This window comes from Podarcis gaigeae (genome assembly GCF_964106915.1).
Source record: "Podarcis gaigeae genome assembly, chromosome: 2".
NCBI classification, from domain to species: Eukaryota; Metazoa; Chordata; class Lepidosauria; order Squamata; family Lacertidae; genus Podarcis; species Podarcis gaigeae.
Window position 1 is genome coordinate 4,882,469 of NC_139679.1, and position 22,281 is coordinate 4,904,749.

General features: G+C 47.6%; 3 protein-coding genes across 12 annotated transcripts in view; 2 read left to right on the plus strand and 1 right to left on the minus strand.

Annotated features, from left to right (window-relative positions):
- The window catches only part of KIF5A (kinesin family member 5A), a 59,327-nt gene extending 57,767 nt beyond the window's left edge, over positions 1–1,560 (plus strand). For 3 of the 5 annotated variants that reach the window (XM_083729370.1, XM_083729372.1, XM_083729371.1), the window contains one exon: positions 54–1,560. The gene's annotated coding sequence lies outside the window, so the exon portion shown is untranslated. The remainder of the gene's footprint in view (positions 1–53) is intronic. The other 2 variants (XR_014561831.1, XR_014561832.1) reach the window with 1 other exon arrangement.
- Positions 1,499–7,873, minus strand: LOC310840227 (rho guanine nucleotide exchange factor 11-like). 4 transcript variants are annotated; one of them, XM_083729539.1, is made up of 5 exons: positions 7,247–7,873; positions 6,981–7,106; positions 6,379–6,482; positions 3,929–4,097; positions 1,499–1,622 (listed from the first exon to the last, which is right to left on the minus strand). In XM_083729539.1, the coding sequence occupies exons 2-5, from the start codon at positions 7,004–7,006 to the stop codon at positions 1,523–1,525; spliced, it is 399 nt and encodes a 132-aa protein (XP_083585665.1). In that variant the 5' UTR covers positions 7,007–7,106; positions 7,247–7,873; the 3' UTR covers positions 1,499–1,522. The 4 variants fall into 4 exon arrangements, 3 of the variants coding, with proteins under 3 accessions (XP_083585665.1, XP_083585664.1, XP_083585666.1); XR_014561852.1 differs by lacking the exons at positions 6,981–7,106; positions 7,247–7,873 and having other exon boundaries at positions 3,748–4,097; positions 6,379–6,931; XM_083729538.1 differs by lacking the exons at positions 6,981–7,106; positions 7,247–7,873 and having other exon boundaries at positions 6,379–6,931.
- Positions 7,874–12,433: 4,560 nt separating this feature from the next.
- The window catches only part of PIP4K2C (phosphatidylinositol-5-phosphate 4-kinase type 2 gamma), a 38,439-nt gene continuing 28,591 nt past the window's right edge, over positions 12,434–22,281 (plus strand). The window contains exons 1-2 of one of the 3 annotated variants that reach the window (XM_083729469.1): positions 15,701–15,827; positions 16,725–16,819. Coding sequence is in view for 1 of the 3 variants with exons in the window: in XM_083729468.1 (XP_083585594.1) it covers positions 12,560–12,688 (129 nt within the window). In the remaining 2 variants the exon portion in view is untranslated. Of the gene's footprint in view, positions 12,689–15,700; positions 15,828–16,724; positions 16,820–17,020; positions 17,106–22,281 lie in introns of those variants that run through there. The other 2 variants (XM_083729468.1, XM_083729470.1) reach the window with 2 other exon arrangements.

Genomic DNA, 22,281 nt, shown 5'->3' on the forward strand with positions numbered 1-22,281 from the left:
GAGGCCATCCCTACTTACCCTTCCCTCTCCCTTCTTTTTCTCTTCTCTTTTAGTTTCTAAATGGGACGGAAGCCTCAACTCTGCATGCTGCAGCCTGGCTTTCCATGACCTCTGCTGCAAATGGGCCCTGTTTTTGTGTCCTGCTCTCTCCATGTCCTGTATATTTATCCAGCTGCTGCTTCACTCCCACTGTTTCTCTCTTCTACTCACTTAACTAGACAATGATATATTTGCTTCTTTCATCGGGCCCCCTGCTCCTTAGTCCAGGAGCCTGGTGCCCCTTCTTCTTTCCTGCCTCAGTTGCCTTAAGGGACTGGCTGCCACTGAAGAACCCAGACATAGAAGCACCCTGCTGTAGGAACAAGTTTCTGCCTAAGAGAGGGACAGTAAGGCACCCCCCTCAAAAAACTTACTGATCCTAGCCTGGCAATGCCGGACCCTGGTGTCAACTAGGCCTTGCCATGCCCTAGGAGAATTGATACTCTCCAGGTTACTAGGTAGATGGGCTAAAATCACCATTTGTAGTGTTAGCTGACTCTGCAAAAGAAGGCCTGGAGCTTCAACACCCATCTGTTAGTCCTACTGGATGTTCCCCAAAGGGGATAAAACTTGGGCAAGGACCTTTAGCTTTTTTGGAGCCCACTATGGTGCTTGAGCCTCAACCTTCAAGGGATTTGATTTCCAGTTTCCCCTGCATATGCCTACAGGCTGATGGTCGTTGTGGCACTTTAGGGATGGCTAGGAAATGGTTTTCTACAAAACAGAGCTGCTTACTTGTTTCAAAGCTCTGCTGGCCATCTCCTTCAGTAGGTACAATACAAATGCTGCCTATTCTTTGAGAATGAGCTGATCCCTTGTTAATGAGGAAGGGTGATCAGCTGATGTTTTACCATTGGGAACAAAGGAGGGAGCACATAATGGGGACTGTACGGTGGAGGAGGAGATGGGCAGCCCCTGCTTAAGCCTGCAACTGGGCATGAGGAACACAGGGGCTCCATTCCATTCTATAAAGGGGAGACAAAGTTGTTTGGGGGGGAGCGGGGGAAGGATATAGTTTCCAGAGCAGACAGACTGGATGTGGTTGTCAGTTCTGTAACATGTCCCAACCAACCAGAAACACTGCACATCCAAGTAGGCAGGCTAGGGGTCTAATGATTCTTCAAAGTGGGACAAAAACGAGGCTGCTATCAACACATTTTTGGTTGCTCCTTTTTTGTGTCTCTTGATAGCTGGGTCAGTGGCCTTTAGTCTGTTATTTCTATTTATGTCCCTAAGGGGAACAGTGAGTCCACTGCACATCTTCAATTAATGTCACCACTTTTGAGTCACGCAGAGCAGACAGGTTGTGGGAGCAGTGGGGAGATGGCAGCTCTTATGGGGGACTTACAGGTCTGTTTGCTGTCAAACTGCTTAATGGCAATAGCCTTGTTTTGGCTGCCTTGCTGGAGCTGCTAACACCCTGTAACTTTAGTCCTGTCTGCTCAGATCACACCAAATGTTGCATGTCAGAATATTAAGAAGTTTATTTAAAAAATAAATGAACAAATATGTTAAAAAATAGCAATTTCGCATTCTGTCTCTTCTTGTACATAAGTTGAAGGAGTATAGCTGGACAGGATGAACTGCAAGAGGAACAAAAAGGTATCTAAGGTGTGCGAGACAAAAAATATCAACTCAGTAGGTAGTCTGGCTGCAGTCTTTTTCAAAGATTGAAGATATGTGATAGGTAAAATGCCATCTTTGGCTAGTCAGACTTAGGTTGCTATATGAGCTTCACAGAATTCTTCATGATGGGCATAAACAAGTTTTGAGATATTCAAAGAATAAGAAAGATGGTGCTGCCTTCCTTCCTCAGAAGGAGGATGGGGAATTCCCAACATATAATTACATTACATTGCCAACGAAGTGCTCCACACAATGCTATACATCCTAGAACAGGCATAGGCAAACTCGGCCCTCCAGATGTTTTAGGACTACAACTCCCATGATCCCTAGCTAACAGGACCAGTGGTCAGGGATGATGGGAATTGTAGTCCCAAAACATCTGGAGGGCCGAGTTTGCCTATGCCTGTCCTAGAAGATAAAATGAAACAATGGGTTCACTTGGAGACAGGCACAATCGAAAACACCCCACCACATTTCTCCAAAACAAACTAAAGAAAACCCCCACAACACTAAGCAGGTTCACATGAAAAAGTAGGCAAACTGTCCCCAATCCCATCCCCACTAATCCCCCTGGCTCATCACCCACTATTCCATCATGCAGCACAAAACCTCCAAATAAAGACTTGACAAGCCAAAGGCCTATACTACCTAAAACACCTATAAAAATAACATACCCATATCAACACAAGAAATACAAAATAGGTGACACTCAAATACCTTTGCTAACATACCACCAACTTGCACACTTGCTTAAACAATCCCACAGTAAAATCAGCAGTCACTGGGCCCTTGACCACCTTCAAAAACCTTTTCCTGGCATCAGAGGAATACGGAAGGGGGTTGGTATCCATAATATACAAAATACTGCTTCGGAATCCCACAAACCCCTTCAATGCAATGGGGAAAAAAATGAGAGCATGACATAGGCTATGAAATGAACCCTATCCAATGGACTAGAATGTGGTCCACACCTCCCTTTAAAGCCATCTCAGCCAAAATAAAGGATATCACATTGAAACTTGCTCACAGATGGTACCTAACGCCACAGAAACTGGTGCTGATACACCCAGGAAGCTCCCCAAAATGGTGGAGAGACTGTACCTCTACAGGCCCATACCTACACATATGGTGGGAATGCCCCGTAATCCAACCCTTTGGGGCAGCACTCCTACAATAAATGTGCAAAATAACTAAACAGGTATTAGAAGTCACCCCAGAACTGGCCCTATTGGACATTTTCCAATATAATGCCCACTCACATTATAAAGAGCTTATAACCCACCTACTCTCAGCAGCCAGAAGCACCATAGCCAGACACTGGAGAGACCTGTCAGGAGTGAACATGGATCACTGGCACTAAATCATATGGGAAACACCCTTACTAGAAAAGTTAACCAGCAGGCTGAAACTGACATGGGGATAATTAAAAGAGCATGCCTTCACCCCAGTAGGGTTCCTCTTCATCATATACACAGCCCAACAAGACAACAACAAGAATCCGCTGACAGCATATGAATTAATATGGCAAACCTGATCCAAAAATCCACCCCCTCACACACTTCGAATGTAACTGATCTATTTTAAAAAAAGGCTATATGACCTGAAAAAGAGACGATGCATGTAAGTATCAAAGAAAATCATTAATAAAAATTATTTTAAAGAAAAAATAAAGGTAGTGCTGAATTCCCAAATGCAGATTGAAACAAACCTGCATTAGCAATACTGTTCTAGAAAATAGTAGTTGGGAGTGGGCAATTTTCACATTTAAGTTACAAATGATACAGTCCCAGGGTATGATCTGAGAGCACATGAGACCACTTTGTATGTTGAAGCTAAGCAGGTCTGGGTCCGGTCAAGGCTTAGATGAGGTGACCTGGGAACTGCATGCATGCCACCTTCGGTTCAGTGATGGGAGAAAGGTGGGATATAAATGTAAAGAAATAAAATAAAATGGCTAAAGTCATTTACATTGTTGATAATGGACATCTTACAGAATGTCTCATATTTGCAAAAAAAGAATTGTGATTCCAAAAGTGGACACGTGGGTGTGTCTTGCCAGGAGGGGTTTTTTCTTCCACTTACCAACAGTCTTCTTTTTGCTGATGCGCAGCTGCAGACGCCCCTCCTGAATTAGCAGGTGCTCCATAAGGTCAAGGTTTTGCACAGCAGGGGCAGAAAAAAGGCAGCAATTCACAGAGGGGAAGAGCGGGACAAGGCCAGGGATTGGAGGGGAGGGCGAAGGGGAGGCCCTACCTGGAACTACCTGGCCAGTGGCTGGCTGCTCTTGTGCAGAGATCGGTCGCCCAGGCGCTGTTGGTAGACTTGCAGCTGCCAGTGGTTCTCTGCCTGCCGCAGCTCCTCCTGGATGCCTTCCAGGATCTCCTTGACCTCATCGCGCGCCAGGCAGAGATACTGGTGCTCATAGGTTGACTCTGAGCGAGGAAGGTGCAGAGAGAGAGAGTGGGGCACAGAGGTTGCCTGCAAAGTTGGTTTTATTTTAAGCAACTCCCAACACAAACTAGGAACAAGGCTGCATTTAAAAGCAAACAGGTCTGGAAGGTGAGCAGCAGCAGCCCAGATGCATAAGGCAAACGGATCCTTGTTTGCTGGTAGGAACAAAGTGGGCTGCTGAACAACACCTATGCCCTACAGCCTCAGGGGGCACTAATGCAAGCAGATGGGGGTTGTATAAACACACAGCATCGTCTCTCCCCCCCCCATCACCCTCTTGGGTGCTGGCTTTCCCTAGTAGAATCATAGAATCATAGAGTTGGAAGAGACCACAAGGGCCATCGAGTCCAACCCCCTGCCAAGCAGGAAACACCATCAGAGCACTCCTGACATATGGTTGTCAAGCCTCTGCTTAAAGACCTCCAAAGAAGGAGACTCCACCACACTCCTTGGCAGAAAATTCCACTGTTGAACAGCTCTTACTGTCAGGAAGTTCTTCCTAATGTTTAGGTGGAATCTGCTTTCTTGTAGTTTGGAACCATTGCTCCGTGTCCGCTTCTCTGGAGCAGCAGAAAACAACCTTTCTCCCTCCTCTATGTGACATCCTTTTATATATTAGAACATGGCTATCATATCACCCCTTAACCTCCTCTTCTCCAGGCTAAACATGCCCAGCTCCCTTAGCCGTTCCTCATAAGGCATCGTTTCCAGGCCTTTGACCATTTTGGTTGCCCTCCTCTGGACACGTTCCAGTTTGTCAGTGTCCTTCTTGAACTGTGGTGCCCAGAACTGGACACAGTACTCCAGGTGAGGTCTGACCAGAGCAGAATACAGTGGCACTATTACTTCCCTTGATCTAGATGCTATACTCCTATTGATGCAGCCCAGAATTGCATTGGCTTTTTTAGCTGCCGCGTCACACTGTTGGCTCATGTCAAGTTTGTGGTCAACCAAGACTCCTAGATCCTTTTCACATGTACTGCTCTCAAGCCAGGTGTCACCCATCTTGTATTTGTGCCTCTCATTTTTTTGCCCAAGTGCAATACTTTACATTTCTCTCTGTTAAAATTCATCTTGTTTGTTTTGGCCCAGTTCTCTAATTTGCCAAGGTCGTTCTGAAGTGTGATCCTGTCCTCTGGGGTGTTAGCCACCGCTCCCAGTTTGGTGTCATCTGCAAATTTGATCAGGATGCCCTTGAGTCCATCATCCAAGTCGTTGATAAAGATGTTGAATAAGACCGATCCCAAGGCAGAACCCTGTGGCACCCACTAGTCACTCTTCTCCAGGATGAAGAGGAACCATTGATGATCACCCTTTGGGTTCGGTCAGTCAGCCAGTTACAAATCCACTGAGTGGCAGCATAGTCAAGACCGCATTTTACCAGCTTCTTTACAAGAATATCATGGGGCACCTTGTCAAATGCCTTGCTGAAATCAAGGTAGGCTACATCCACTGCGTTCCCTTCATCTACCAGGCTTGTAATTCTGTCAAAAAATGAGATCAGGTTAGTCTCACATGACTTATTTTTCAGAAATCCATGATGACTATTGGTGATCACAGCATTCCTTTCTAGGTGCTCACAGACTGTTTGCTTAATGATCTGCTCCAGAATCTTCCCTGGTATTGATGTCAGACTGACTGGGCGGTAATTATTTGGGTCCTCTCTTTTCCCCTTTTTGAAAATAGGGACAACATTTGCCCTCCTCCAGTCTGCCGGGACTTCGCCTGTTCTCCAGGAATTCTCAAAGATGACTGTCAGTGGTTCTGAGATCACATCTGCCAGTTCTTTTAATACTCTTGGATGCAGTTCATCTGGCCCTGGAGACTTGAATACATCTAAACTAGCCAAGTATTCTTGTACTATCTCCTTAGTTATTCTGGGCTGTGTTTCCTCTGCTGAATCATTTGCTCCAAATTCTTCAGGTCGGGCATTGTTTTCTTTATCGGAGAAGACTGAGGCAAAGAAGGCATTGAGGAGTTCAGCCCTTTCTGTGTCCCCTGTTTGCATTTCACCATCTTCTCCTCTGAGTGACCCCATTGTTTCTTTGTTCTTCCTTTTGCTACAAACATACCCATAAAAGCCTTTTTTGTTGCTTTTAACCTCTCTAGCAAGCCTGAGTTCATTCTGTGCTTTAAGGCAGGCTCAATGCAGCTCACAACCTCCCAAAGATAGAAAGTATATCAACATGAAATCATGGAGAGAGGCAGCTCTCCTGGGACACCCTCCCCACCACACAAAGATATGGAGAAAGAGAGCTATACCATCGGTGTGCTGGATGATCTTATTCAGCAGCAGAGGGTAACTGGCCAGGCACTGCATCTCACAATCCAGGAAATCGGCCAGCCGGCGGTCGTGGCATTCAGGGCTGCTCTCAATTTCCAGGGAAAGGCAGAGAAGAAAGCAGACAGACAGCATGTTTCTGGACACCAGAGAAAGTCAGCCACCTCCAGGGTCACAAGCAGCAAAACCAGTGGGGTGAGCCTTGCTGCTCAGCTCCTGCTTGCTATGGGGCTTCTCCTTTGGGGCAGCTGTGAGACAGAAGGTTGCCCCTCATTCCAAGGACACCAAACCCAGAGGAAGCCCTGGGAACCCCTACAATCTCGCACCACTTGGCGATTGGGGTGGCATGGAGCTAGAGTTTACCTCCTAACCTACACCATCTGGCTGGTTCATCTGCACGTTTGCATTTGTCCAGGGAGTGAGCAGCAGTGAGAATAGGACAGGCCTCCTGCCCCTCCCCTCACTTGGGAAAGGAGCCCCCCCAGGGACAGTGGCCAGCCAGCAGCTGAGAAGGCCCCTTCCGTGAGCTCAGCCTCCTCTTCTCACACAGCTCAGCCTCCTCTTCTCACACAGCTCACGGTACCTGGATGGCACACCTGAACCGAGCATCCCTCTGCTGTTTTGCCTGAAGGATCTCCAGGGCCCTGGCCTGCTGCAAGCTGCCCTTCAGGACGGCCTGCCGGAGCTCCTCCCTTGCAGCCACACCAGACTGGGGGGAAGGAGGGGGTCAGGGGAGAGGAAACACGCCTGGTGAGAATCAGGAAATCAAGGGCCAAAGTCCACTGGAGACCCACAAGCAGCCGCCTCCCAGTTTCTGCCAGCCTCTCCGCCCTGCTCTGGGATCCTTACCTGGGAGAGTAGCAGGTCCCTGATCTTCTCAATGAGAGGCCCTTTCTCCTGCAGATCCTTCACTTTCCCCAACAGAGAACCTAGGAGGAGAGGGAAGAAACACGGGAGGGGAGGTTGAGCAAGGCAATGGGAGTGGGGGAATAAAGAATAACCCCAGCAGGGACAGGAGGGGGATGGAGACGGCCTGCTCTTTTTTTAATACTACTTTCTCAGTGCTGGAGAGACAGGAATCTCATTTATTTATGTCATTTACACCCCACCTTATCCTCCAAGGAGCTTAAGAGGGTGTCCATGGATTCCCTCCTCATTTAATCCTCACAACAACCCTGTGAGGTAGGTTAGGCTTAGAGGCAGCAACTGGCTGCCCCCTCCATCCTCCTCTGCCCAAGGCAGTGGATGCCTCTGAACAATCCCTGTTCCCGGGGGGGCAGCATTGTGCTTGCGCTCCTGCCCTGCTGCTTGTGGGCCCCCCTGAAAACAGGCTGCAGGTCTAGCTGGGCCCCTTGGGCCTGATCCTGCTGCAGAGCTCTTTGGATGCTGTGCTTCTATTTTTGTCCCTTCTCCCTCTGCTCCTGACCCACCCAGGAAGAAGCAGAGGCCTGGGCCAGGGAGGCCAGGGCCAGCCACAGAATGGGGACCAGTCTGGAGGGGAAGCAGACTTACTGTGGATCTTAAGAAGTTCTTGTAGATTGGGGGAAATGAAGGACAGCTCCTCCTGTGATTGGAGTTTATCCTGATACATCCACTGGCAAAACAGGACCACCAGAATTTTTAAATTTTTATACTGCTTTATATTTTTAATGAAAAACTCAAAGCGGTTTATAGCATATGTCAGGGACTCAAGAGCGGGAGCACAGGGAAGGGAGGAGATGGAGAGCGAGGGGGAGCAATCCGAGGGCAGCACAGGAGAAGATGACAGTAGCCCGAGAGATTCCATGAGCCTCTCCAGCGAATCGGAAGATTCACAGAAGGGGGCGCCGGTGGCCAGGGCAAGGGGGGGGCCCAAGGGGGACAATCCAGAAACAAGGGGCCAGCGGGGACTCCCAGAGCAGCAGTTGGAGATCAGGACCAGCTTCCCCACCAGAGCGTAGTGGGGGGGAGGAGTCCCAGGTATCGGGGCCAGCGTATTCACCACCAGGGAGAGAAGATGAGTCAGGGCTGACCACGCCTACATCGGAGAGTCAGGCAACGGAGGGGAGGTCACGTCCAGCCAGCTTCCAGAAGGAAGGAAGCAGTGATAGAAGCAGTGTAACGGTCAGGAGGAGGATCACGAGGGTTGGCGCGAGAGCCAAGTTCAAATGTACAGGAGCGCGGGACAGCAGAGAACGAGGATTGGGAACCAGGTCCTAAAGCCCTCAGGAGGCAGGGGGAGGAGTCAGGCGACTCAGCGTCAGAAGAGTCCAGAATGGTGAATGCCCCAGCGGTCAGGAGGACCCAGAGGAGGAGAGAGGAGAGGAAGAAGTGGAGCAGGGCTAGGATCTTAAACTGGTGTCAGAGGGGAGGAGATTCAGACAGAGCTTCGCCGGTCTAGGGTTTAAGACGTAGAGCTGCGTGCTGCGGCTTTGAAATGGAAACTGAACTTCAATAAAGACTTTTGTACATAACGACAGCCTGGCGTTGGTCCTCTGTGAGCTGGGACCTAGGGGCAGCTCTGACAGCATATTAAATAAATAAATCAATAAAACAATAGCCGGGCGATGTGTGAAGGGAGCGGCCTCCATGCCTCACAGCCGGGCGATGTTCCTCCGGCCTCATGAGGAGCCTCTTCAGTGGGGCTGGTGTGGGCCCAGCCCCCTAGGCCAGGTGGAAAGGGCCTTGCAGGGAGCGGCCTCCACGCCTCAGAGCTGCTCCCTGCAGCAGATGACTCTCCAGCACCTCAGGAAGAGGGTCTCTCCTTCCCAGGCCTTCCTGGAGATGCTACTGCACTTGGGGCTCATGCAGGCAAGGCAAGGGCTCCACCGCTGAGCTATGGCCATTTGCCAGCCTGGACACCAGGAAGTACCCAATAGCTCTGGTGGTTTTAGGGCGGCGTGACCGCGCTGAGCACCACACTGCAGGGGGTGCCAACACAATACAGAGCGCAAAAGGCGGCAGTGGGCTGGGGGAGGGGAGGAGTTGCACAGGGTGGCACTGGAATTTGAGAGCCCCAAGGTCACCACTGCCATTCGGGGTCTTGTTTGGAGAAAAATTCTCTCCTGGCCATTTTCGAGAACTCAAAAGTTCCAGGCTCCCCTTGGGAGGGAGAAGGACCCAATTCCCAGCTGATCTCCCAGGCACTCTCTCCCTCCCTATGCTTTAAGAAAGTGAAATTCCCCCTGGACTCCCTTGCCCAATATTTCTGAGGGAGACCTGAGGAAAGAGCCACAGAAAGACCCATGGATGGCTTCTTGGCGGAGGGACTCCCGTGCCGGAAGAGAAGTGGCAATCTCCTGGTAGACTGTCTCTCTCCATAGGCCTCCATTGCAGAATTCTTCTTCTAGCTGTGAGAGTGGGGAGGGGTCTGCCTTGGCTCTCAGGTCGGAGACTCAAGGGGTCTCAAGTCTGTGCTGTAGGTCTCCAGCCCTTCTTCAGGGCCAAAATAAACCTCTGTCCAGTCACCCAGTGTTACGATGCTAAATTACCCTGATGTCTTCTACAACAAGCCTTCCCAAACCTGGTTCCCTGCAGATGTTGCTACTGGACTCCAACTGTTGCAATTCTGTTGCAATTTGGATGGTGACAAAAATGAAAACTCAGAAAATTCATCTGAAAACTCCTAGGGGAAATTGCTGGCTCATGTAACACACAGGATGGGGGTTAGAAAGGTCAAATAACCAAGGAGCATCTTTAAAAACTAGGCATGTGGTGGGGGCACGAATCTTCAGGATGCCTCCCCTCTTTTCCATGTCTTTACCTTCTATGCCACCAGAGGCACGTTATGTAAAAGATCTTCAGAACCAAAAAGGCCCAGGAAGTCAGTCAAACAGCTTTCAAGACAACAAAAGAAGAACGGATGCTTTATGGGCGGCTGACTGATCCAACTGGCTTTCAACTGACCCAGGGATTCTTTTAAACAACTCACCTGGCCTCCTAGGAAACCAAACATTCTGCAAGATTCCACAGCTGGTTGTGAGGTCAGAGCCTGAACAAGGACTGGAGCCAATGGGCTCCGGGCTCCAGGAACGCTCTAACTGCCAGGCCCACCCCTGCATTTACCCCCAAGCAGAAGGCTCAGGAAGCTGGATCTAGGCTCCCCTTAAGAGTTCCCCCAAATTCTCCCAGCTTTGCATCCCTCTGGATAATCAAGAAAATAAGGCAGGCCATGGCTGTGGTCCAGTTTCTGGCCCCTCCTTAAAACTCACCTGTTTGCCCAGGTGTTGGCTGGCTAGTGGTTCATCATTCGGTCACGGTGTATTATAGGTTCCAGTGGGCTGAATCTTTTTTTAAAAAAATTGTTGGGGGGGGGGCGCGTTTCATTGTATTATGAAGCCACCTTCTCTGTCTGCCTAGGTCAGGGGTCAGCAAACTTTTTCAGCAGGGGGCCAGTCCACTGTCCCTCAGACCGTGTGGTGGGCCGGACTATATTTTGAAAAAAAATAAAATGAATGAATTCCTATGCCCCACAAATAACCCAGAGATGCATTTTAAATAAAAGGACACATTCTACTCTACACCCCGATTCCTGGACCATCCACGGGCTGGATTTAGAAGGTGATTGGCCTGGATCCGGCCCCTGGGCCTTAGCCTACCCATGGCCTAGGTGCTCACCCACATTTGCCACCTCTAGGCATCTTTTTAAAATATGTTTGTGCTCCTAGAGGCCTTTCTTGGTGCTTTATTGTATTATTACATGAAAACTCTACATCTTCTCCAAGGATCTTGGAGTGGTGCCCAAGATGCAATTCCTCTCTCACAGTAACCCTGTGAGGTAGGCTAGGCTGAGAGCCCAAAACCTGGTCCAAGGTCACCCAGGCAGCTTGATAGCCAAAAGGGGACTTGAACCCTGGACACCTGGGTCCTAGTCTGGTCTGGACACCACAGTATATTAACAACTTGGGTGGCTTTAAAGGAGGATCAGACAATGAAGGAGAAGACAAACAATGGCTACGAGCCGTGGTTGCAATACTTTGCCTTCACAATCACAATTAGTAACACTTTGGAACAGGGCCGACCCAATACATTTTGGCTGGGGAGGGGTGTTTTTTTTTTGTTCTGTCACTCTGGAAGTTGTCTTAAATCTTGTTAGTTCCTTTCCTTCCCCAACAGCACCTCCCTGGAAGCAACGCTGGCTTAGAAAATAGAGAGTGGAGGGACCTGCCCCCTAGCCTACCTCACAGGGTCGTTGTGTGGAAAACGTAATAAAACAATACCAGCCATCCAAAACCTACATTAAACCAGCTAATCTGAGACAGGGAGGGCAGGACTGTAATGCGTGGACTCGGAAGTAGGCTCCCGCCCAGCGCTTACGGAGCGTGCAGCCATTTCCCTCAGCGGAGACACCTGCCCACCTGCCCTGGCTCCACGCCGGGCTCCCCCTCAGGAAAGGGTGCGAAGGCTGGGCAGGTGGGCGCTGGTCCGGCCTTGCACGGGAAGCGAGGTGCAGCTCGTGGGCCTGCGAGTAGATATATGATGGGCAGGCAAACTAAGGCCCAGGGGCCGGATCTGGCCCAATCGCCTTCTCAATCCACCCCGCGGATGGTCCAGGAATCAGCGTGTTTTTACATGAGTAGAATGTGTGCTTTTATTTAAAATGCATCTCTGGGTTATTTGTGGGGCAGAGGAATTTGTTCTCTCCCCCCCCAAAAAATACAGTCCGGCCCCCCACAAGGTCTGTGGAAAAGTATATGATAGCCATCTTCCCATGTCTAAAGGGCTGCCCCGTGGAGGATGGAGCGTGCAGGACTCGAACCCACGGCTTCAAGTTACAAGAAAGGAAATTCCGACTAAATAGCAGGGGAAACTTTCTGTCACTAGGAGCTGTTCGGCAGCAGAATAGATTCCTCGGAAGGTGGTGGCCTCTCCTCCCTTGGAGGTTTTTCAGCAGAGGCTGGATGGCCATCTGCCCTGCATGGTCTAGTTGAGATTCTTGCATCTATAATGAACTCTATCATTCTACCTATGATTCATCTGTTACCGGAAGTGCAGGTCATCCTCCCTCTGTGCGTCACTTCGCGCTTTTCCTCTATGCCCCGGCCGACTTCCTCCCCTCCCTCCCTTGGATCACGTGACGGCGGCATCAGCTGATCGCCGCTTCCGTTGCCGGCGGCGAGGCTGAGCGAGCGAGCGGCGGGCAGGGCGCTGAGCGGGCGAGGCTGGCAGCGGCGGCGCCCGGGGATGGCAGCCTCGGTGGGGCCGGGGACCCGCACCAAGACCAAGAAGAAGCACTTCGTGCCGCAGCGTGTGAAGGTGCTGCGGTCAGCCGACCCTCTGCTGGGCGTGCTGGGCTGGGGGATCAACCATCAGGTAACGCCTCCCGGTCAGACCCCAGATTGGGATGGCTCAGTGGGTAGAGCGTGGGACTCATCATTCAGGGTTGTGAGTTCGAGCCCCACGTTGGGTGAAAGGTTCCTGCATTGCAAGGGGTTGGGCTAGATGACCGTCGGAATCCCTTCCAATTCTACCCTTGACCCATGTATGTGGGATGTGGCGGGCAGCTAATGAGTTGGGGCGGGGCGAGATCTACTCTTGGTAGGTGGGAGAAGGAAGGAAGGTTCTTGTTTAGGATCCATTCACAAAACTGTCCTGAATTGCAATAATTTTGCATTTTTCTATTGTGATCCTCCATGGACAGTATACAAATTATTATTATTTACATGCTTAATCTCTCTGTAGCAAAACAACAACCCCCAAACTCCTTAAAGACCATAAGACGTTATTATGGCACATGCTTTCAGGGGCCAGAATCCCCTTCATCACATGCACACAAAGCATGTGATGATCTCCTGATCCAGAGATATTTGGCAACTTTGGTATCCAGCACATTCCTTCCCATCACCACTTGTTACCTCTTTCTTTTTATCACTTCACCATCACCATTCTTCAAGATATAATAGCTTATAGTAGCTGCCCCTCTTCTCTTTTCAGTTAATCTTCCCCAATACCTGGTGCTAAGAATTGTTCACTGTGTGAATACACTGGCTAGCAATAATTTCTGCTTTGTTACAGTTTATATTGGCTTTACGTTAATGTAGGCACTTCCTCGGCTGTTGTGAACTGTTTTGAATGCGTGTTAGGGAAGTGTAGTATTTGCTTGAAAATGAAGCATTCCAAAGGCAAATAAACAGCATCAATAAGTACATTGGTCAAATCATGATATTAAACTGATGTCTCCATGTTCTCTGGGGACACTGCTCTTGATGACTAGGCTGAAGGAATCATTGTGTTGACACTGAAGGGGTGAATCAACACATTCATCTCTTTCCCCTTTTCTGTCTTGTCCCTTGCTTCCAAATCTGGTGGGTGAGGAATGCCCACCTGATAGTAGGGTGGCTAAGAAAGAATCTCAACCATACATCACACAGGTATCCTATTTGCCATAGTTTCAGGGAGATTTTCCTTATTTACTTCAAGGCTCACCCTTCTTACATGCCTGTGAATAGCCCATGTGCTTCTTCAAAATGTGGAGGAGAGACAGGTGTTCTGACCACTTTAGCCTTGCAGTAGAAAAAGAGAACATTTCTTCAGTTGGAAGAGTGTAGTTGCAGGTAGCAGGCTTCTGGTAACCAGATCTGAAACTTTCCTGTATTCATCTGTTGCTCGGTGATAATTTCCTTCTGCCTGGGACTAGCAGTTGGAGTTTTGGAAAGCAGTCAGGTAGCTGCTGTGGGACTTTCTTGAGATCAAACAGGTACCTTTGTTTGTTTTGGTTTGATTATGTGTTTTGTGTCTTCATTTTGTGAACCAGCCTGTGATCTTCAGGTGAAAAGCAGTATACAGATATACTGTAAATAAATGAATACCCAAGTTGTAGTCTTAAACACACTTAACTGAGCAGTAAGCCCCACTGAACACAGTGGAGCTTACTTCTCAATGAACGTGCAAAATATTACTCTTTCAGTCATGTATTTGCAGACTGGCTCTCAAGGAACTCTCTGGGTGAACCTGACATCAAAAAATATTTCCCTCCATTTGAGATCATAATCTTGGAATTTTGCATTAAAGGATTTTCACCAGCGAACAGAAATGAATGAACAAAGAAGTAGACGGATTACTTCTCAAAATGTCACTTTTCATTCTCCAAATACTCATCCCTTTCACTTGCTTGCTTTTTCATTTGATTCTTGCAGGGTGTTGGACCCCCTCAGTCCCTTCAAACTCCATGATTCTGTGGCTCTATAAAGTGATAGCTAATGTGGTGCCCTCCAGATGCTGTGCACTACAGTTCCCATGGTCCCTGACTGTTGGTGATGCTAACTGGGGTTGATGGGAGTTGTAGTTCACAATATCTGGAGGGCACCACATAGGCTATTCCTGGTTGATACCAGCACTTCTTAGTTTTAATCTCTTACCAAACAATGCCCTTCTCCCCATCAGACTCTCATCTCTTGAGACCGTAGTTTGGGGGATCATCGAAGAGACAGAGATGCTGAAATGTCATCAGTTACTCAACATTGACTAGCCTGCCATTGTTACTGGGCAAAAACACTTCTTCCTCTGGGACCTGCATAGTTTTTTGCTGTCATTGTTAGGTATCTGTACTGAAGTATCTGAAGATTGCCTTCCCCATTTCCCCCCAATCATTGTTGCGTCCAATTCTATGGTTGGTCATCTATTCTCTTAACATTTACCTTTTAGTCTCCCTTGTGGGACTGAGAGGCATGAACAGCGGAGATGTGTTGGGGCTAATAGCTGAACTGTTGTCTTGTGGAATCCTCTTTCCATCCTCCATTCTTGCTGTTTTTATTCTGTGTTTTTGCTCTTGACCTGCTACCAGTATCCTATGCTAGTCCTTTTCATTAATGAGTGGTATGCTTTCTCAATCCCATAGAAGCTTTGTTGGGAGTGTTTGTGATGTCAGTAGAGATTATATAAACCCTCTCACCATATTGGGGATTTTTTACAGGACTCTGACTGGCTGAAGATTGATTGGCCAGTTAGGCTCTCTCTCATGCATCCAAAGCTTCTGGCAAAGATTATTTTTAGACAGTAGACGGAACAGCAAAACTGTTATTCACACTTAATTGGGTATAAGCTTCACTAAACACAGTGGGACTTATTTTCAAGAAAACGCTTGTAGGATTGTGCTGCTACTGATTTCTCTAGCCTTTGTCCTTTTTGTCACTTAGATATCTTTTCAATTTTTACTTTAGAATGTTTACATGCTGTCTTTTTGATTAAAAAAGTCGTCCAAGCTGGCTTGCATCTTAAAAGTACATCATCAACTGTGACAGAATAAAACACACTAATGCACACCCAACCTGAAACTCCTGAAAGGCAATTCAGATGACGCATTCTATATAACATACTGCTATATGTTATATAACATCAGCAGTAAAAGATTCCTACAGCTGAATAGGGCTGCCTGTCCACAAGTGACCTGAAACTGTTCTCACAGCACAGCTTTCCAAAATGATTATTGTTGTGGACTTCTCAAGGTCAACAGGTAAGGCTTTCCAGAGTGCCATGTCTTGTTAAGGCAGTACTTCCCAGGTGACTACATATAGTCTAAAATTCAGGATGGTAGTCAGCATCTTGCTCGTCAGCACCATTATTTTCATATTCTTTGTGACAAGGGGTTCACCAATACTATTTAGCCCTGTTTTGGTCCCATTGGGAGGCATCTTCCATGTAATCCCTTGAAGTGTGGTGTTTCCTGTTCTTTGCTGAAATCCCTTGCTGAAGTCTCCTGCGAACTTGCATCTAGGTTCTTTTCTTCTGAGTTAATAGGGGAAGGTATAGAATGAACTTTACATGTCCAAGTATGGCTCAATCAAAATTTACTTACTTTCTCTTTAAGAAGAGGATTTGTGGCTATGAATATGAAGATTTGCGCCAAGTACACTACATGTAGATTCTTGGTGTTCTTGGCTTCTGTTTCCACAGTTGGAATGCACATGTGATGGAATGACCAGGTCAGTTGGGCCACGAATGCCCTGGTGTGCTCTCATATTAACAAACTGGGATTGCTTACTGAGGGACTCCTTTCCATGGCTCATAGGAACATGAGTAGCCTCATTTTGGGCACTGCAAAAGTGTCAAGAGTGCAGTGCTCTGATAAATGTATTAAAGCATCAAGAGTGGAAGCTGCAGTTCCTGTAGCACACTCTGCAACATCCTCTGTGACGAGCCTGGCTTCATTTTTCAGCTCCAAAATAATGTCACTCCCCAGACCTTGGATGTGAAGGGAATTAACCAACACCTATAGGCCTAGAGTGTGTTTTCTGTAGAACAATAGTGGCATCTCTTTGCGAGATGCTTGCACAGGTCTTAAGCTGTCTGGCTGCATTCCTTTCTTTTCCCTCCCTAAGCTCAACTGACCCTTTCCCTCTGATTCCAACAGTTTTACGACCCCAAAGTATTGGGGGAGGGCGGAGCATATGAGCTCTATGGCACAACACCAGGATAATTCAGACTCCGGAATGAAGGAGGCGGCTGGTACGTGGGCCTCATAGCATGCCCTTCTGCCTTGCAAGCTGTCTTGATTGCTGCAAGCGTAAGCCTCTTGATGAACAAAAAGCCAGTTTGCTTCCTTCCGTTTTGCCCTTCAGTGCTTCCAAAGTGTGATTGCAAAGCTTGTATTTGTGCCTAAAAATAATATGCTTGTGGCTCGTGTTCCCTCCCCTTCTCTCTTTTAAGAAACGAGATAAAATAGAATTGGTGAAGTTAAGTCTGCCTTGCGTGTCTTGGGTCCTTTTCACTTGGCCTGGATGGAAACTTTCTGGTAATATATCTTGGCTTAGGTGTTTCCAGATCATTCTAATCTCTTAACTCTGTGTGTGCAGTCTTCCTCTGTATGGCTATTAATGTTGGTGGGAGATAGTTTCCATTTTAGAACTGGCTTACTAAATTGCAAGCTGCATTAACTCATTTAGAAGCATTGACTCTGTTCTGACCCTCATTCAGTGTTGGGAATGATAACAGAGAAACTTGATAATTATGTATGGAACAGTTTAAATATGCATAGCATCATACAGTCCCAATCTCTCTCTTTCTTCCTCGTTTGAGAAAGTGAAGCAGTCTTTGCCCTTGGATCACACTGGGTTCACTGGCATTAGCAAGGCATTGCCTCTTGACCTCAGTTCACCATCTCTGCTCTCAAACTAAATGACTGAATGTGCAGAATAGCGTTTGTGGGTATAATAGTAATAATAATAATAATAATAATAATAATAATAATAATAATAATAATGTACAGTCGTACCTTGGAAGTCAAACAGAATCTGTTCCAGAAGTCCGTTCAACTTCCAAAACATTTGGAAACCAAAGCACAGCTTCTGATTGGCTGCAGGAAGCTCCTACCACAAATCGGAAGCCACTGAAACTTCCAAAAATAGTTTGCAAATGGGAACAATCACTTCCAGATTTGCAGCATTCGGGAGCCAAAATGTTCGAGAACTAAGGACTAAGGTGTTAAAAAACCAAGGTATGACTGTAATGATATTTATACCCCGCCCATCTGGCTGGGTTTCCCCAGCCACTCTGGGCGGCTCCCAGCAGAATAGTAAAAATACATCAAACATTAAAAACTTCCCTAAACAGAGCTGCCTTCAGGTGTCTTCCAAAAGTCAGATAGTTGTTTATTTCCTTGACATCTGATGGGAGGATGTTCCACAGGGCAGGTGCCACTACCAAGAAGGCCCTCTGCCTGGTTCCCTGTAGCTTTATTTCTCGCAGTGAGGGAAAGGCCAGAAGGGCCTCAAAGTTGGACCTCAGTGTCTGGGCAGAACAATGGGGGTGGAGACACTCCTTCAGGTATACTAGGCTGAGGCCGTTTAGGGCTTTAAAGGTCAGCACCAACACTTTTTGAATCGTGCTCAGAAATGCACTGGGAGCCAGTGTAGGTCTTTCAGGACTGGTGTTATATGGTCCTGGCAGCCACTCCCGGTCACTAGTCTAGCTGCTGCATTCTGGCTTATTGGTAGTTTCCGAGTCACCTTCAAAGGTTGCCCCACATAGAGCGCATTGCAGTAGTCCAAGCGGGATATAACCAGAGCATGCACCACTCTGGCGAGACAGTCCACGGGCAGATAGGGTCTCATCTTGTGTACCAGATAGAGCTGGTAGACAGATGCCCTGGACACAGAATTGACCTGCACCTCCATAGACAGCTGTAAGTCCAAAATGACTCCCAGGCTGTGTACCTGGTCCTCAGGGGCACAGTTATCCCATTCAGGACCAGGGAGTCCCCCACACCTGCCCACACCATCCCCCCAAAACAGTACTTCTGTCTTGTCAGGATTCAACCTCAATCTGTTATCCGTCATCCATCCTCCAACCGCTTCCAGACACTCACACAGGACATTCACTGGTTCTGATTGGAAGGCGAGGTTGAGCTGGGTATCATCTACATACTGGTGAACACCCAGCCCAAACCCCAATAGAACTCTCCCCCTGCATACACCCCCCCATCTGCTCCAGATTCCCCCCCCCCCAAAAAAAACCTTGTGTAGCAGATTGGGGGCAGTCCAGGGGGAAGGTTAGATACAAACCATAGAAAGTTAGATACAAACCATAGTATATTTCAACACTGGTTTAATATGATGTTCAAATCAATGTACTGTTTATGTATTTGATAGGTCAGACTGTCCCATGTCAGAAGACTTCCAGCTGAATGAGCTTGCAGCCGCAACCCTGTGCAAATAATTTGCCTGATCATTTTGCTGCAGTTACTGTTTTCTCTGAAGCATATTGGGTCTTGCAGTTTTTTTTGCCACAAAGGATCTATCCCAGATTGGTTCATTCCTGTAGGCTTTGATCTTTCCCAGAAACCTGAAGTAAGGAAAAGCTACAAACTCCATTGGTTCTCTTAGTGGCTGACAATATGAGTCTAGTCCAAAGGCACATGACACAGTTCTGCGGTTTTGAAGCCAAGTAGGTCAGGCCCTTTTAGGTATTTTGACGGGAGACTGCATGGGAACTGTATGTAAACAGCTATGAACTCTTTGGAGGGAAAGTGAAGTGAAAGTGGAATAAATTTATGAGGAATAGTGTACTTCAGGGATCAGGAATCTGGACTTCCAGATGGGACAAACTCCCATCACCCCTGACCATTGCCCGTGGTGCCTGAGGGTGCTGGGAGTTGAAGCCCAACAGCAACACCTGGAGGACCACAAGTGCCCCCTCTTTGGTGCTCTGTAGGCAGGGTCCTCACACCATATTCAGCATTAGTCAGTGTATGATACCTACTATTTTGTTCTCTCTACTCAGTCATCCCTGTGTATTCTGTACCCACTGACTTTGCCTATGCAGTGTGTAGGCTGTGATTCTGGGGCAGCCCAGAGAACATGCAGAATCCAGTGGGATTCAACTTCCTGAATATCAAACCTTTAATATTTGTAAAGACAAGTTTCTAGACCCTATGGTTGCAATTACATTCTTGAAAATGTGTAGGTGATGCCTGTGGAAATAACAGAAGCCAACCAAGTCTTCCTGTGGCCAAGTGCAGAGCTTCCATGTCCTCCAATATACTTTCTTTTCTTGCCTTTTCCCCTCTCTCTCACTGGCAAAGACAGAACGTTTTTGTTTTGTTTTTGTTTTTTTACCATTTTTTGCAGTTTAAATTTGCAAGAGATTGAGCAAATTTGCTTAATTTGTGGTAATTTATACATGTTGCAGACTTGAACACTTCATTCCATAATACACAATCCCCAACAAAGCAGGCATCAGCTTAAGACTGGTTTTAAAGTTACCTCAGCACTGCAGCTTCTGCTGCAGGAGAAAGGGCTGTGGCGACTGAAATTCAGGCTGGCCTCTCAGCATTGCCATCTCCCTTGCCAGCAAGTAGTCTCTCACACAGAGGCCAGGCCCAGATATGTATGCCGATGAATCACCTTCACTCATCTCTCCATGATCATATCAATACAGATCACATCCTGATCTTTTGTAGCAGCCCAGGCTGTTAGTACATTTTCCATGTTTTTCCTGGCTTGTGAACTGGAGGGTGCTTGAAAGAAACTCCCTGTGGGAGATTCACTCTCCTAAATGTGGAAGCCTACACAACAATCAGTTTAATACTGAGAGCCAGTGTGGTGTAGTGGTTAAGAGCAGTGGACTCGTAATCTGGTGAACCGGGTTCGGGTCTCCGCTCCTCCACATGCAGCTGCTTGGGCCAGTCACACTTCTCTGAAGTCTCTCAGCCCCACTCACCTCACAGAGTGTTTGTTGTGGGGGAGGAAGGGAAAGGAGAATGTTAGCCGCTTGGAGACTCCTTCGGGTAGTGATAAAGCGGGATACCAAATCCAAATTCCACTTCTCTTTTGGACTCGTTCTCATAATCAAGTTTCAGAGGAGTTTAGCTCCAGACTGTTATCACAGAGTTTTTATCCTGGGATAAGCTCATGAACAAGAATTGACAGTCCAGTTTGACCATAGCTCCTGAGTTAGTGACAGATCCCTAAGAACTGCCTTGCTGGGTCAGCCAAAAGGTCTTCCTAGCCTGGGATTCTGTCTCCTGCAGTGGCAAGCTAGGAGCCCCTAAGGAAAACTCAGTGGAGGAGCACAATGTGGGGGGGGGGGGAGAGACATCCTGAGAGATGCTGGTACTTGGGGTGATGAATGTGGGTATAACATTTGAAATACGCCCTCTACCCTTCTGATTGGACACCCCTTCTAAATGCTATCTAGAACAAAGGAAACTGTGAGCTGTGGTGGATGGGCTTGTGAGGAACAGAAAGATAGATGTATAAAAGGAAAGCAACTGTATGGGCAAAGGGTGACCTCAGGGCGGCAGGGTGGGGTCAGTGATGGCAAAAAAACCATGGATCCTTACGACTTCTTTAAGGCAAACAACCTTCAAATTGAACCTGCCATTGGTTTCTGTGGCTTGCATTGTAGCCCACCCCTCCCCTAGCTATCCAGCACTTACTGCAGCCACTATCGCACATGGATTTGTTCCAAGGGCCCATGTTTTGTGCCATGATGGCACTGACATGTGCTGAATATGTGATTTTTACAGGTTATTCCATGGAGGTAGGCGGGGCTTTTTTTTAGCCAGAACTCTGTTCCAGCACCCCTCAGGTGGGTGCCATTGCCATTTGAAGAGAACAAGAGAGGTGTTCGTGGTGAGTTCCAGCACCTATTTTTCTAGAAAAATAGCCATGGAGGTAGATATGATATTTCTTTTGATGGTGGCTTGGAGTAAATCCCAGGTAAAAATTATGTAAATACAAGAAAATCCATTTTTCAACCCTACAGTCTTCCTTTCCCATGCTTTGAGGCAACCTATTTTGTGACTATTTGATCCCTGGACTAAAGCAACATTTTCTTCAGCGCTCTTAATCCTCACCATAACCTTCCTCCGTGGTTGTCTCCATCTGAAGCCTGTTGTCTTGACTGGCGGTTCCCTGCTATGAGTCTCTAGCTTAGTCTTCCTAAGCTAATCCTGTATGAACTGCTGTATTAACTTTGTTGATAACCCAAACGTTCTTGAATGCTCTTCCTGTAAGTATATACTGTATACATTTTCATAGGTTCTTTGAACTTTGAACTTAATTTATTGTTGGTTGTACGCCACGCTAGGACCGCATGAAGCTGCCTTAGAAAGATGCCTAGTACTGCGCCAGGCCACTGTCTATGCCAACTTGTAGCAGTTCTCCAGGATTTCAGACCAGGATCTTTCCCACCTGTACCTGGAAGTGCCAGAGATTGAATCTGAGACCTGCTGCATGCAAAGCAGCTGTGCTGGTACCCCTGAGCCATGGCCCTTTCCCAAAGGTCCATCCTGCTGATATGCTTTGACAGGCTTCCTCAAACTCGGCCCTCCAGATGTTTTTGGCCTACAACTCCCATGATCCCTAGATAGCAGGACCAGTAGTCAGGGATGATGGGAACTGTAGTCTCAAAACATCTGGAGGGCCGAGTTTGAGGAAGCCTGTGCCTGGAGAAACTTAACAGCATAG

Coding starts and splice junctions, on each gene's coding strand:
- LOC310840227 (XM_083729538.1), bottom strand. CDS start 6,532: ATGCTGTCTGTCTGCTTTCTTCTCTGCCTTTCCCTGGAAATTGAGAGC. Junction 4,098..6,378: donor GATCATCCAGCACACCGATG/GTATAGCTCTCT, acceptor TTCCTCGCTCAG/AGTCAACCTATGAGCACCAG. Junction 1,623..3,928: donor AGCAGCCAGCCACTGGCCAG/GTAGTTCCAGGT, acceptor TTCCTCTTGCAG/TTCATCCTGTCCAGCTATAC.